The 15,987-nt window shown below is 56.7% G+C and overlaps 1 protein-coding gene across 1 annotated transcript in view; it reads right to left on the bottom strand.

The window, feature by feature from the left end:
- Positions 1–13,918: 13,918 nt before the first annotated feature.
- CSPG4 (chondroitin sulfate proteoglycan 4) overlaps positions 13,919–15,987 on the bottom strand; it is a 33,499-nt gene continuing 31,430 nt past the window's right edge. The window contains exon 10 of the mRNA XM_047074406.1: positions 13,919–15,753. Within this exon, the coding sequence (XP_046930362.1) occupies positions 13,919–15,753 (1,835 nt within the window). The remainder of the gene's footprint in view (positions 15,754–15,987) is intronic.

Raw genomic sequence — 15,987 nt, 5'->3', positions numbered from 1 at the left:
GCCAAGCCTGCGTGAGGCAGGCCGACAGGTAGTTCCGGATCCAGCTGAGCACCCCTCCTCCTTCCCGTGGCACTGCCATGTAGCCAGCCACATGTCCACGTGGTCGCAGGTATAGTCGCCTAACCCAAAGCAGGTGCAGCCACGTGCAGCCACATACCCTGCCCACAAGCGTGTAGGCTACCCCTGGCCATATGTACACGTATGCAGTCATGTGCTCACACAGTTTCACTCCCAGCCACGGTGCCACACGCTGTCACACATTCACAGCCACATCCACACGTGGCCACATCCACACACATGCCGTAATCCCTTCACATAGCCATACCCCACCCTCACTCACGGTCACACCGCCGTCCTACCCTCGCAGAGCGACACGCGCAGGTACTCAGACGCACGGCCCCAAGTTGCACACGCTCATAGCAAAGGTGTCACACAGGTAGCTGCTTCTAGACTGCACCTGCACCCCCTGCTGGGAGAGCCAGTGGCATCACCCATTGTACAGACAGGGAACTCGAGGTCTAGCGAGCGGCTGGCCGTGTCACCCACGGGGGCCAGAATGTATTCAAGGGCCTGAGCTTAGCTCCCAGTAGCCCTGCGGCCAAGTCCCCAGGGCCAGTCCCTACTGCCTCCATTACCCCCTGGCTGAACCCACCCAACAAAGCTCCAGGCATCTCCTATCTCTCCAGCCAGAGCTGAGGCTGCAGCGTCCATATGAGCAAGAGCCAGGATGCGGTGGGCAGGGCCCAGGCCTGGGCGGGAGAAACATTCCTGCACCATCTCCTCCCCAAGCCTGCGAAGACTGGGCCCGCCCTGCCTGCCTGCCCGCTGACTCAGGCCTCCTGGAGCCAAGTCTGCTTGTCCCCAGCCCCCCACCAACCTGCTTCCCTACCAGCTCAGCTCCAGCGCGCCTCTGACGGCTGGGGTAGGAGACCATGAGCCCTGGCCAAAAGACGATGGGGAGAACTAAAATTTACCTCCCCCAGACATAGCTCAGAAGGGCTGATTGTGAAACCCAGTCCCAGGGTTCAGGATAGTTTAACACAAAGCCTTTTTCCTTTGGCTTGGTTTTTTGTTAGTCAAACCCTAGTGCAGTCCAGGCTGTTTAGAAAACAGAGTCTCCCATGGCTGTGGCCTCCTTGGTCCCCACAGCAGCCCCGGGAGGCGTCATTATTCCATTTCACAGACGAAGGGACTGAGGCCTGGCCGGAGGGAGGATGGGGCCGGGCTGGGATCACACCCTGAGACCAAGGTGGAGCTGGACTCGAACCCAGCTCTCCGACTTCGTTCCTCAACGTCTTGACTCACTCACTTAGGTCTGAGGGAAAAGGAGCTAGCAGAGCTCCGCTCCACAGGCGAAAGAATGGGAGCTGGCAGATCCAACTGCTGACATGTGATAGGGGCTTGTGGGTAGCGTGAGTCCTGCCAGCCCTCAGGGACGAAGAGGCTACAGTGGCCCTGCACGGTGGCCATGGCATTGACCCAGGACCTCCGTTTACAGATGAACGTGTGTGAGGAGCATCACTTCATTTCTCTGCAACTGACTGAAATTTCTTTTCTTTTCTTTAAAAAACATTTTTTTAATGTTTATTTTTGAGAGAGAGAGAGAGAGAGAGAGCAAGTGGGGGAGGGGGCAGAGAGAGAGAGATACACACACAGAATCCAAAGCAGGTTCCAGGCTCCGAGCTGTCAGCACAGAGCCTGACGCTGGGCTCAGACTCCTGAACCAAGAGATCATGACCTGAGCCGAAGTCAGACACTTAACTGACTCAGCCACCCACAGGCGCCCCCTTTCTTTTTTTGCTTTCTCTTTCCCTCACATGATAGAAAAGGAATCTCAAGTCAGTTTGGGGACCCCTCCTTTCTGCTGGGATGCATATAAGTTTTGGGGAATGGCACTTTTCAAGACATGGGCAGGCCTCTGGCACTTTGAATTTTAGAGGCTGAATCCCACACCCTATCACACACATGAAAATTTGCCTGTGTTCCACATTAAAGGTCATTCATTTCTACTTCTTTCAGTTGGGTTCAGTTTGTTACTTGGCAATGTCTTCTTGTCTTATAGGAATAACTGTATGAATTTTGATTTTGTCTTTTTGTGTCCTGCTTTTTTTTTTTTTCCCTGCAAATGCTGTTGTGGGTTCTTGCAGACTCTCCTGGACCATGGCACTGGGCCTGTGGTGCCCACCGTGGTCCTAGATTAGCATCGGACCCTCTGGTCATCTCCTCCACCCACCCTCTGTCTTCCCACCTTGTCCTTTGATCCCCATCATGAGGCCTCTGTGGGTCTGGCCTTTGGTCTGTTTTGAGCACTCAGGGCTCCCTCAATCATCCTTATACCTGTGGACCTCAAGGAACCTCAGGGGGCTGCAAAAGTCCCTTCTGTGGCCTGTGGTCCCCTTTGAGGCTCATGGTCAGCATTCCACACCCCCCACTGTGCACTCAAGCACAAGAAGCTTTGGGAGGCTCTACAGATCCTATGCAACCCTTTGTCATCTGAGGTCTGGCTGCCTCCTTGGGGCTCTACCTGGGAAGAGGTCCAAGCCCCTGCTGCTCCTGGATCTCCCAGCTTCTGGGGCTTCTACCCTCCCCCAGCTCAGGCAGCACCGTGGACACTGGATGGACATATTTCGCAACCACCCTGCGTGCAAGAGATTATCAACATCATTTTACAGACCAGGAAATGGGGCCCAGTGAGGGAGGTGCTGGAATAGCCGAGCTGGTGTGAGATGGTAGCCAGGTCTGGGCCACCTGTGCTGGGAAGCCAACGATTGGTGCCTGAGGGAGGAGTTAGCCTCCTGGAGGCACCTGGGGCCTCCTCTGGGCTGACCTGATCCCCCTGGCTGCTATTTTGTCAGGAGTACAACAGGCGGGAGTAGTGTGAAGCTCCACTCCACAGCCCTGCTGCCCCCAGATAGCTACAAGTCCCCTGTTTCCTTTCCCTCCACCAGCCAGAGACAGGACCCTGGTATTGGGTGAGCGGCTGAGCCCTAGAGCAAATCCTACCCTTCACGTCCTTATTCGAGGGATGTTTCTTAATTGCTTCCTGCTTCCATTTCTCTATTTATAACAGGAGTTGCAGATGGCTGTTAGGATTACCTGAGCAAAACGCATCAGCTGGACAGTGCCTGCACATAGCAAGTGTCCAGTAAGGAGGGGCTAGGATGACCAGCCTCTGAGCAGAGCCTTGAGGGGAACTAGAGAGAGGCTGGGCCAAGAATATTGTTACCTGACTTCATAAGTGAGAGAACTGAGCGAGCCCTCTAAGGCCACACAGTAGGTAGATGGCAGGGCTGGGCCTGGGACTAGGCCCCTGACCACCTCCAGACCTTGAGCCTTGCCCCATGTTGCCACCACGTCTTCACGGGGAGCGGTCTCCTTGGGGCTGGCTGACTGTCGTGGTATTTGTCAGTCCAGGGCAGGAGGAGTTCACTGGGCTGTTCGTTGGTTGTCACATACATCATCACACACAAGAGAGCATGGCCCAAGAGTTAAGAGATGCAGGCTCATGTCAGGCCTTCCTTGGATGGATTCATCGGGCAATCTCAGGCAGGGTCGTGGCTCGGTCTCAGTTTTCCTCAACGGATGTTAACAGTTGTCACAATTACACGGGGCACGACTTCACGAGTGCGGGCATTGTCACTGCTCTAGGTGTGCTGTGTCCTTGAAGCCACACGGGCCAGCAAGGCAAGGGTGCGGCCAAGTGCCCAACAGCTAACACTGAATGGCTGCTGTGTGCTGCTAGGTGCTGGGCGTCGGGCTAAGTGGCTCCCATGAGTTATCTAATTCCCCACAACTGTCTGGAAGGTGAGAATGATTGCCAACATTCCCAGCAGACGGAGGCTCAGGGGCATGGAGTCACCTGTGTGAGGTCGTACAGCTGCTCACGGCATCGCGTTGAGGCTGAAGTCTGCCTGGGCCACACTGTACCCTTCCAAGGTGGGCAGGCTGGGGGCAGCTGTCCTGCTGGAGAGTGAATGCACTAGTGCTGGGAACGGAGGGGAGCGGGGAGATGGGCGGTAAGTGGCAGGCACTGGGTGTTGGTGGCTGTGTGCCTTCAAGTTAGCAGGTGGAAAGGCAGAGGGCTTGGCCCACAGAGCGCACAGAGCAAATATTTGTTGACTGATAGTTTTCTGTAGGGCCTCCGGCTGGAGAAGGATCTGGCCACGGAGAGTGGGCTGGGCAGATGAAGCCAGGGATAGGGAGCTGGGGGTCGGGGACAAGACTCAGGTGTCTGGGAAGGAACTGAGTCAGGAGCCTCTTTGCTTGAGGGGCCAGTATGGCGGGTGAGAGTTGGTAGGGAAATGCCAGGACTGGGTCTTGTGAGTGCCAAGGCTGAGCCGGAGAGTGGGGGGGCCCAGGCCCTGGGGCTTTTATGTGGGGTAGGGGGGGCAGGCAGAGGAGGGGGATGGGGTCTGCGCCTGCACCCGCTATCCCAGGCTGTGTGCATCCACCTGTGTGGTCACCGAGTGCCTGTCAGCACGTGTGCCTGTGCTTGCGTGTGGGTCCCCATGGTGGCACCCGTGCCTGTAGTCATTCGGCCACATGTGCTTTTCCCCGTGCTCCCCAGCCTGGAAGAGCAACACCTCTCAACCTGAAGCTCAGGCCCAGACTTGCAATTGGGCTTAACTTCTCTCTTTCACTCACATTCCACATCCATCCACGAGCAAAGCCTTGTGAGCTCCTCCAAAGAGATCCCGAATCTGACCTGTGTCACCATCTTACTGGCCAAGCCACCATGATGCCCGCCTGGATCACTGTGGTAGCACATCACTGTGCTCCAAGCTGTTCTGCCTCCAAGCTGTTCTGCCTTCTCTACCTTTTTCCATCCTCCTGATGGTCCAGTAGGAGTCAGAGCCATCTCTTAAGACCATATTCTAAATCAAATCATGTCCGACCCTGCTTTCAACCTCCAGGGCTTCCTGCCGTTCTTAAGTAAGCCAGATTCCAGATTGCTACCACAGCCCACAAGGTCCCTTTCTGATGGAACCTTGGACACCTGTCCCTTTGGCCACATAACTCCAGACCCACTGTACTCTTATTCCTCACCTAAGCCCAGAATGCTTACGCCTCAGGGCCTTTGCATTTGCTGGTCCCCTCTGTCTGGAATGGTCTTCCTCCCAGATGTTTGTGTGGTTTGAACCTCAGTTAATTCGAGTCGTTGCTTCAAATGTTACCTCTTTGGAGAAACCATCTCTGACCATCTAATAAAGAGTCTTCCTAGTCCTAGCGCTCTGTCCCCTTGCCCTGCCTTACTGTTCTTTGTTTTACTTATTATCAATTGGCAATTGTATGCATTTGTGTTTCAAGTGTATACAAAAATAGAGAAACTAATATGATGGATCCCCATGTGCCCATACCATAGCAATTGCCAACCCTGGGCCAGTATTTTACTCCCCCACATCCCTTGCTTCCAGCAAACGCCAGACATCACAAATTCTCATCTGCAAATAAATACTTCTGTGCAAAGTTAGATTTTAAATATATCTGTTTGTTAGAAGGCAACCTTCGGGGGAACTAGTGTTTGTCTTGTTCACTGCTGTATCCCCAGTGCCCAGGATGGCGCTCAACTCACAGCAGGTGACTTGGGATGTCTGCAGGGCTATGCCTCAGAACCCCCTTGTGTGGGTTCTGGTTTGCATAGGTCAACCGCTGTCAATTGAGTGTGTCTGCACGTGCCTATGTACACTGATGCATGGGGCAGTCCTGTGAATATGTATGTGCGTGCACGTGTGTGTGTTGCAGCGGCTGGTGGCCAAAAGCATGCTTCCTCCCTGACATCATCTGCACATACCACCCCCCTTGCCCCCCAGGATCCAGGGACTTGCTCTGGGGAGTATTTCCCTCTTTCTCAGCAAGGCATGGCATAAGAAAGGGTGGGAGGGATGCATGCACCAGTCCCTGCTCATTCCTCTGGAGGGTTGGGTTTGAGGCCAGTGTGGCCTGGAGAGCCCCTCATCCTCCTCTGGCTGGTAGGAGGCTGTGCCATCCCAGGCGGTAGAATAGGCAGCCTCCTCCCTCCTGGGCACTGAAGCCGAGCCCAGTTGGGCTGGCATCAGCTGGGCAGGGGTGGGGTAGGTATGTATGAAGGGTGGTGGTATCCCAACCTGGCTGACGCCTGAGGCTCCTAGGGTGACCCCTGGGTAGTTGGGCAACTGAGCTCACTCACCTGGGTGAGAGTTCTGGCCCAGGGGCTCAGCAGTCACCCAACCCCCACCCCGGTTCTGCATCTTAAAGGGTTGGCCCTGGCAGGAGGGCAGTGTGGAAGGACATGCTTCCAGCCCAGTACCAGGTTTACTCAGGGCAGCTACTCCCTATCAGACTGTGAATTGCACGGGAGCTTCTCTCAGCCTGATCCCCAGAGCCCCTGTCTGCCCCAGGGCCAGTCTCCTGTCCCTCTGGCTCTACACCATCTTGCCCTCCCCCCATCCCTGCCCCCTGCTGTCCCCCGCCCACCCCGTCTTGTTTTGCTTTAAGCTTGGCTCTCCCTGTTCTTCAGGGCACAGCCCAGGCTCCCCCCCTTCAGGAAGGCCCTGTGTTCTGGCCCTCCCTGGGCCCACCGGGCCCATCCTCCCTCCAGCCCTGCCCTCCTCCACCACCCTCCTCCACTGGACAGGGAGGTTCAAGTGGGACTCCTCCCTCTTGGGTCCAAGGGGTCAAGCCTCCTCCAACTTCTTCCAGATCAATGGGGTGGGGTGGAGGAAGGGAGGTCAGAGTGGCTTGTACCGAGAACTTGACCCCTTGCTGCACACCTCACTCTCCTTACCAAAGTCCAGCAAAGGAGAATGTCTTGATGTCCCTCTTTTCCAAATGGGGAATGCATTTGGCCTTCCAGGACTGAGCATTTGTTTAGCACTTACTATGTGCCAGGCACTGTTATGGCTGTAATAAATTATAGTAATAACAGTAATGTCAACTTCGAACATTTATTAAGCTTCTGCAATAGGATAGACCCATACGTTAGGCAATTCAATAATAACCACCATTATAACAGCACTAATAATAATAGTCAATATTTATTGAGCATTTACTATTGTGCCTGGTGCTGTTCTAAGAGCTTTGCCACAACACTGACCCTTTGAAAAGCAGCCTTGGTCAGATGCACTGTTTTTGACAGGTTCTAATTCAGGCAGAGGAGTGGAGCCTCTGGCTAACCACACAGGATTCACGGCAGTAGGAACTGGGAAATGGGCAGAAATGAAGACAGGAGGCGGGACTGAAGGCAGAAAGCAGGTAACAAGCTCTCCCAGGCCTGGCTCTGTACTTTCTAGGGTCAGATATCCCATCCACAGGTGGGTGGACTTCTACAAGTTCATTGGGTAGACATAATCACCATCTCTGCCCTCCCTCCTTCAGTTCATGGGTTCTGTCCCCAGACTGAGGTTCTCAGGCAGCTCATGGGGCAGAGGGGCTGAAGTTCTGGGGCCTGGAACCTTCTTGGGGTCCAAGAACCCTGCCCAGTTGCCTAGTCCAGGAGCCACACCCACAGGGCAACCTTCCTAGCAGGGCTGACTCAGAAGGAGCCCTTCCACCCTGACTCACAGCCTTCCAGGAGTGCTCAGGCTTCACCAGCCTCGCCCACCTGTCTGCTTGCTCACCAGGCCTTTAGAAGAGGCTACACCTTCCCCAACAAGACCCAACAGGGTTCCTTCTGCTACTCTCTGGTTCTTGGAGGGCTCTGCGCTGGCCAGCATGTCTGGCGTCTCTGACCCACACACTTGCCCTGATGCCTCTTTAGGTGCTAGGAATCCCACTGCTGAAAGATGCATCTTTGGCATCTGGAAGGGTTTCAATCCTCCAGGAGGTATGCTGGGTGATTAAGGTGAGTCACTCCTCTAAGGTTGGGGCCCTGAGACCTCTGACTGAATGCGGGGTCCTCTGGGGGCGCCCATGGCTCGGCTCTGCTCTGTGCCCCTGAAGGTTGGGATCAGGTGAGCCCTGCAGTGGCAGGAGCAGCTGGCACAGGGGCCAGTGGATCCTGGAGGTTCTGACGAGGAGCTGTAGTGACAGGGGAAGGCTGAGTGTAAGGGGGTTCTGGGTTGTGTTCTCCTCCTGTCCCATTCAAACAACTTTGATTCTATCGGTGGCAGGCTCCCACTTATGATTTGGTTAAAGTGTTCTGCCCATGGGCTTCTGAGCGGAGAGACGCCAGGTATCTGGTGGGGAGGAAGCCATGGGTGAGCACGGAGGAAGAGAAGTGAGTGCTGAAGGGTCTGGCAGGGACAGATTAAACCAGCGCCTTAGGAATATAGGGCCTGGGGCCAGGTCCGCCTGGGCCCTGGAAGGGGTCTAGGGGCCAGAGCAAGCAGTTGGGAGCCCAGCCAGCATTCCTGGGGATGAGAGAAGCCAGGGGAACCAGATGGGAAGCCAGGAAAGAGGGGTCTGGGTGAGATTGGTGGTCAGAGACCTTTTGGCCTGTGGGAAGAGAGGAAGTATATTCTGGTAATAGATATCTACTGAACATCTGCTATATACCTAGCCCTGGGCCAGGCTGGACACTGCTCTGATGGGCACACAGCATTGAACTATATTTACTGCAAGGTGTGGAGGGCCGGGGGCCTCAGCAACCTGGGAGGGGAGGGGAGTTGGCCCTGAAGGCACTCAGCACCAGGGCGGCACACAGCCTGGGGGCCACGGCTAGCATTTGTTCTGGGAGCCAGAAGGGACAGTTAGTGGTCCAGCCCCTCTTGCTCCCCAGCCCTCTGCAGGACAGGATGGGGTACTCTGGGAGGTGCATCCCCTCCTTCTTGATCAGGCCTGGGCAGTAGCCTGGCAGGCAGTTTCTTTCCCCCTCTCCTGCCGGCTGCTGCTGCTGCTCTACTGTGGGGGAGACCCGATGCACTGACTGGGGACCTTGGCTGGACCCTTCCTTTTGTCTCTCCCCCTGTAGGTGGAACCTGGACAGGTGGGGACGGGGGGACTAGCTGGGTTGCAGAAGGCAGGTTGGTAGGGGCTGCTGCACTTTCTGGGACCTGTCTGTGGGAGATAGGGTGGGAGTGGGCTGCTTCCGCAGACCCTCCCCACTGGATCAGACCTGGCTAGCCTGGCCCTCCTCTGCTTCCCTCTTGTCCTGAGTGGAGGCTCCTAGAGCAGGAACCCCCACATCAGAGCCCTATCTGCCCAGATCTGTGGGGCACCTAGGTTCTTCAAATGGGTGTGGGGAAGAATGGACAGCTTGAGGTGGAAGACAAAACTCTGGAACTAGATCATGTGGTCTGACCTGTTTCTAGCTCTGTCATTGACTGACTGTGATCTTGGCCTGGTCTCTGCCTCTTGCAGCTCAGTTTCTCCAATTGAAGTTGAGGGGGATGACTTAAGTCAATGTGTCTTAAACTTTACTGGTTGGTTGTCTAATCACCTGGACCTTGTTAAAATGCAGGGTTTGACTCAGCAGATCTGGGGTGAGGCCTGAGAGTCCTCATTTTTCTTTTTCTTTTTTAAAGATTTTTATTTTTAAGTACTATGTCCACCCAGCGTGGTGGACTCATAACCCCCAGATCAAGAGTTGCATACTCTACAGACTGAGCCAGAGTTCACAGTCCTCATTTCTAAGAAGCTCTCAGGTGCTTCTGATGCTGCTGGTCCATGGACCCACTTTGGGCAACAAGGCTTAGACAACCCATCTAGTTTGGGCCTTCAGGACCCAGAGACTGGGTCACTTGGTCCCTCTCTGACCTCACAAGGCATCAGAAGGAAGCCTTGGGATTAGCTCTAGGTTTTGGGCTAACAGAGCTGGCAGTGCTCAGGTTGGTGGGGCACGGGGCACCACCAGCTGAGGCTGCATTTGGGTAGACAAGTTCTTTCTTGGTCACTGGTCGATTTAACCAAGGGCTACTTTTGTCTGTAGGGGGTCTTAGAACATCTGCCTTGTGAAGGAACACAGCACAACCCACAAATTATCCTGGTGGCCCTCGGAGGAGCCTGCATCCTTTATGAGGACAGCAGCTATCGGTTAAATGCCGTACCTCGTTACACCGAGATAGGAAATGTGACCAGGAGGTAGTTGGGCATGCTTAGCTTTAGCAGCTGCATGGCTGCCCCTTCCATGGAAAGACCCGACACACTCTATGGAGAGAAGGAGGCTGATAGAGCAAGGTGCCTTCCCACTCTGGGCTTCCCCTTACCAGCCAGTTGACACGGCTGGGTTAGGGCACACATCGTGGTGTGGTAGTTACTTATTTGCATGTCTGGGGCTCTTCAGGAAGGGGTGGGTGGATTCCTGTGTGCATCTCCCACAGCAGTTTTGGCACAAAATGCCCTTGCCAATGCCTGACTAATCCTAGCGGTAACTATACAGAGATGGTGTTAACTACAATGGAGCCTCGGGGAGGATAAGGGCTGTGGAGAGAGGGGTCCAGCAGGTCTTGTTAATGTCCTGGCTCCATCCGTTTGCCAGGGCATCTTCACACGTTATGGCAAGGAATGGGAGACCCAACCAGAGAACTCTGGGGGCTGCCCAGGTACCTCCATCCCTTTAAGATCCTGAATCTTCAGGGCCCAGAGGAAGATGCCAACACCCCTGGCAGTTCCCATTGGTCAGGAGAGGTGCAGGGCAGGGTCAAGATCCATTTTTCTTGCTTTCTATTGGGGGATGATGGTTCCAGCTCGGTGGATTCTACAGCTGTCATAGCAACTGTGGGCCAGCTCCTAGCATGAGGGGAGGGGCTCAAAGGGAGCCCTTTCTTTAGCATCTAATAGGCTAGACCATTTAGGGTGGTGGGCAGGACTTCTAAGCTAGGGACCCTAGGAACTGGGCCCTCTGTCAATCCCTACCCTGCTTCCCACACCCCCTCCACCACCACCCCTCCCACTGTGGGTTCACTTCTTGGCTCTGCTGATGTCAGCTTGGGTCTCTGGATGGGCAGGGAATCCTAGCCCTTGGTTCCACATGGCCAGCTCTGGGGACTGTTGGGAGGGCCACAAGTGAGGGGTACTATCTCCAGAGTTTGTGTGTGCAGCTGTATATATTGTGTGGGTGTATGTTATTATGTAGGCAGGTATTTACGTCTGTGTTGTGTATCTGAAGGTCTAAAGGTACACAGCTGTTTGTACAAGTGCAGCGTGTGTGTGTGTGTGTGTGTGTGTGTGTGTGTGTGTGTGTGAAGAGGGTCAGAGGCTCCCAGACTTTCCTAACACTTGTACACAGGCTGGCTCCTTAAAGCTAGGCGATAGTGAGTTATTTTGCAAAGTGGATAGCAACCCTTTTAAGTCTTGGGTGCATATCTGAAATCTGCAAGGGATTTGCATAAATTGAGGCTCCACATTTAGATTGGGTTCCAAGTTTGGGATTCCAGTGAAAGACCCGCTCCCAGATCCTCATGGAGCTGCTTGCACTATGCCCTGGGTGCCAGCCCGCTGTCCAGCACAGGCTTAAAGGAGCTGGAGCAGTGTCAGCTGGTGCCAGCTCACTGGGGGCAGGGCAGGCTGGGCTGAGTGAACAGAGAGGGTGTCGTCAGTCCTCTGGGGGAAATTGGAGATAAGGCCAGATCCTGCCTGGCGGGTCTGTCACCCTTGTCTCAGCTTACACTCCCAGGGAAACTGGGTGGAGACTGGCGCCAGATATTAGGGCCCTGAGGATCTGGCCCTGAGCTCCAGGAAGAGGCAGGGAAGAACGTGGGGTGTGGTGTGGAGACACCCTTGGCAGGGCCCCTGTGTGAGGCTGGCCTGAGGGGTGCTGGAGAGACTAGGTTGTAAAAGGAAGCCAGGGCAGGATTTTGAGCCTCTGGTGTAGAGGGATCTCTATGGGGGTCCCTCTCTATGGGTCCTGGCAACTTCCTTGGGGGCAGACTCTTCAGTGTGGCAAGAAGAGCTGGCTGGGCCTCAGGGTCTGGTCTAATCTAATGCTGCTTTTCTGTGTGTGGCTGGACAACCCCCTAACCCTTTCTGACTCTCAGCCTGCCCTCGATCCTCTGGGGGCCCTTTCAGCAGTGAAATACCAGGATTCCTGGTGTCCTGCCCAAATCTTGTGAGTGAAGGAGGATCTAAGGGGATGTCGAGATGTTAAAGGGGCACTGAGAAGCGTCCTTGCAGGGAGCTGTAGGGGCAGCAGTGGAGAGGAGGGAGTTTCCTCTCTTGCCCTAGTTCCTGGTTCAGATGTTACAGATACGGAGACACAGGGAAGAGGTGACTCTGGTCCCCAGACACTGGTCAGCTGCCAAAGGCTGGCTGGGACTCTCCACCCCAATGTGGCTGTGCTCAGGTCCCCTGCTCCCACCCTGAGAGCTGCTTTTTCTCTGAGGACATCAGGCTACTGCCAGGGCAGTATCACCTGGGACCCAGAATCTGTCCTTTTCACCTGCAACCCTGGGAGACCCTCAAAAGGGAGAGGGGCAGAAGGTGACAGCTCCTTAGCAGCTCATAGAGGGTCTTCTGGAGACCCTGTATCTCGGCTCCATCTCTAACCAGATGACAGCCTCTCGGGACAGCTGGTTTTTCAGAATCCTTGATGCTTACCCTACCTTCGAGAAGGAGCACCTTGGTCTTCTTGTTGGGGGTGGAGACCAAAAGAAACCTTTCTTGTGAAAATCTCCAGGGAGCCAAGGGAAGGCACCTGTGGCAGGCCCCTCTGTCTCTCCAGCAGTATCAGGTCCCAGCCTTGGGGTCCCTTTCTGCCCCTTGGTCTCCTCACCTTTGCTCTCTAACCTCTCGAGAGTGGGGAGGGACAAGGCTGTTGAAGCCAAAACTCAGGCAAAGAAATCTATGGCTGGGACACTGAATATATCTCCTGATTTAACTGCTTCCTTAAGCTCCTTGGAGAAGGCCTAGCCTATCTCTACTAAACCAAAGGGCTTTGGTCCCATCCCACAAAGACTGGCCCACCTGCCTACACAGGTGGGGACAGAAGAGATCTGAAAGGCCCAAGAGGTGGAAATTTAGGGCTTGAGTAGCTCTGTCTTGCCTGTTTGCTGAGGCCTGGTAGGATGGCCTGCCCCAGGGGAGTGCAGGCTGGTGTGGACAAGGACCCAGTGCATGGTCAGACAAATGACACACAGCTGTCCAGAACCTCCAAAGCACCATTTATCCAGGCCCCATGGACTTGAGTGCCCCCAATGGCTCACCCCCCAGTCCTTGGGGGAGCACAGGCATTACAGTGGCCCCTGGCCTGAGACCCTACATGCTCCTCAGCCCCGCCTGTTCCCAGGCCACAGACCCATACTGCCTACCTAGCCCTCAGCCCATCAAGGTGGGGCCCTGGGAATGAACTGGCCTCCGACCCTCCTCCATCCCACATTCTCAGGGCTCCATTAGTCTCGGCTAGCTCAACACTGTGTTAAATAGCTTCCTTGCAATCCCTCTTAAATAAACCCATTCCCAGAGCAACCTGCCTTACCTTGCACCCTGAATATATTATTCTACTGGCTTATGTCTCCTAGAGAGTGGAGGGTCTCTCTCCTCCTGCCCTCTGCTCCAGGGAATACCATCTTCCTAAAAAACCAGGGGAAAAAGTTTTCCCGTCAACCCTGGGGCAGAGACAAAGGGAGCCTTGGCTTGGAGTGGAAAAGCCAGGAATCCCTGTCTATCTTCCCTACCCTCTCTTCTCCTTGACCTCTTAGCAGCCTGGGTCAGATGTGACTTACCCAAGATCACAGACCCAGGATCCAGAGTCCTGACATATCTAGGAGATCACTCTGGTTTTGACAGCCCAGACTAGCTCCAGGGCAGGGGGACTGACTCTAAGCCTGCCTCTGACCTTGGCCCCCTTGCAGTTCTCCAGGCGTGGAGAAAGCTGGGGAGATTCCAGCTCTTGACTCTACTTGGTCCTGCACCCCTGGGACTTCCTCCCAGCACCCTCCACCTCAGATGTCCCCAGGTATCTCTGGCTCTGGGGATACTCAGACAGCACCAGGGCATGGGAGCAATGGGGCCGGGGCCTGAGCAAGCCTGTCCCTGGCCTGATCAGCATCTGGGCCCAGGCCAGGCCTCACACCCAGTACTGGCCGTTCTTGAGAGCAGGGTTGGGTGTCCGGCAGAACTGTAGGAGCTCTGGGTCAGGCTGGCCCCCTGGCGGGGGCCCCTGGCTGGGCACTGCGGTGAGTGGGATGGCTTGGCCCGGCTCTACCTTGCGGAAGGTCTCGGTGTCGCTGGCTAGGCCGTTGCGGGGCTTGGCGGTCAGCACCTGGACGTCGTGCTTGCCCGTCTTGTTGCGTTTGCGGAGGTAGAAGAGCAGGGGCAAGATGAGTGCCAGGAGCAGGAGGACCAGGCACACGGGAATGATGACACTGAACATGTTGGCCTCCAGGAAGCCCAGGAAGCCCCTCCTGGCCACGGTGGGCACGGGGCTGGAGGCTAATGGGCCTGGCTCGCCAGTGGGGGTGCTGCTCTCTGGGTTCCTTGCTTCTGTCTGAGCAGCCTCGGGGAGACTGAGCAGGGCCACACTGTAGGGCCGGGCTGCATTGTAAGGCTCAGTGTCAAAGTCCAGTGAGGCCACAGCAGGGGGCACACCCCGTGCCCACAGCTCCAGAGTGAGACTGTCGCCTGCGGGGCCAGGGGACCTACCCTCTGGCCTGCCCACCTCCAGCCCCAGCCTCCCATCCTCAAGGTCCCGCTGGGTGAACTGCTCCACAAGCTGGCTGTCCCTGGGCTCCGTTCTGGCCCGGGGCACACGGACCACGCGGCCATGCCGGGGTCCCGCCAGGAGCCGGAAACGGGGCACACTGCCCGTGCGGTTGGCCAGCTCGCCTGCATCTAGGACGGTGGAGTCCAGGCGCAGGGTGGCACCCTGGGGCCACGGCCCACCCGCCCACACTCGCAGCAGCGCCCTGACGGTGATGTTCACTGTGGCCGACGCGTTGGCACCTCTGGCCAGTGCCAGGACGCTGAAGTGGTCGCGAGAGGAGGAGAAGTTGGTGAAGGCGAAGACCACCTCCCCCTGGTCTACCTGGAGCTGGCTGAAGGCCGTGGCCGGCTGCCCGGCCACCAGGAGCTGCCCGAACCGGGGCCCCCTGGTGAGGCGGTAGGCTGCGTCTGGCTCCTCCCGGTCTGACACCACCTGGAGCTGCTCCCGGCTCAGGGAGGAGCGCCCCAGGGCCTGGGGCACCTCTAGCGGCGCGCGCAGCCACACGTCGATGGCCGCCGGCAAGACGTCCACGGCCAGGGCCACGGGCAGCGGGGGGCTGGCCCCGTCAGACACGCTCAGCTGCACGATGCCGGCCACGCTGCTCCCGTTGGCCACGAAGGCCAGCCGCCCCGCGTCCACGTCGGCCTGCGTGAAGCGGATCACGGGCCCCGGGCCGGCCCCCGCCAGACTCAGGAAGCCGTTGAGGGGGGCCCGCTGCACCTCGTACTCGATCTCCCCGGGGGCCGAGTCTGGGTCCACCACACTCAGCTGGGCCCGGGAGACCGGGGCGCGGGAGCCCCGGATGAGCCGCAGCGGCACGGAGGCCTGGGGCCGAGGCGGCCGCTCGTTCACGTCCCGCACGGTGATGGCGAAGGCCTCCGAGGTTTGGGGGCCCGAAACGGAAGCCCCCGCCGGCCCCTGGAGGTGGGCGCGGAAGCGGAAGCCATCCTGCTGGGTGCCCCCGCCGCCGTGGGCGTAGACCAGCTGCCCTGCGGCCAGCTCGGACTGCAGGAAGTGGGGCCGCCCAGCGTCGAGGGGCTCCCCAGACACCAACAGCTGGCCCCGGGTGGGGAACTGTGTGATTTGGAAGAGTACGTCGTGCTCTGGGCGCTGGGGTGATGGAATGGTGGCCAGGAGGTTGGAGGCATCAAGGGCGTCCCTGGTGATCTCCGCCCGCTGGCCTTCAGGGACCCAAAGACCTGGAGGTGGGACATAGGCTGTGAAGGTCCTGTCCACTGAAGAAAGACCTCAGACCCTCAGACCAGGACCCCTGGGGTAAGGTTGTGTCTCTTCCGTCAGACCAGGGACCCCAGGGTGGGGCTCAGGGTACCCCGGAGGATAAGGATCATGTCTCCTCTCTAACCTCAAAGCGTCCCCACCTACGCACTCTCCCTATAACTTTCCAGGTTCTGGGGACTGACATGGGAGCTGCT

The sequence above is a fragment of the Lynx rufus genome, unplaced genomic scaffold (genome assembly GCF_022079265.1).
Source record: "Lynx rufus isolate CCGP_SWC_20201006 ecotype Redwood Valley unplaced genomic scaffold, mLynRuf1.p SCAF_13, whole genome shotgun sequence".
In the NCBI taxonomy this organism is placed as follows: domain Eukaryota; kingdom Metazoa; phylum Chordata; class Mammalia; order Carnivora; family Felidae; genus Lynx; species Lynx rufus.
This window is presented reverse-complemented; position numbering and strand designations above follow the sequence as displayed.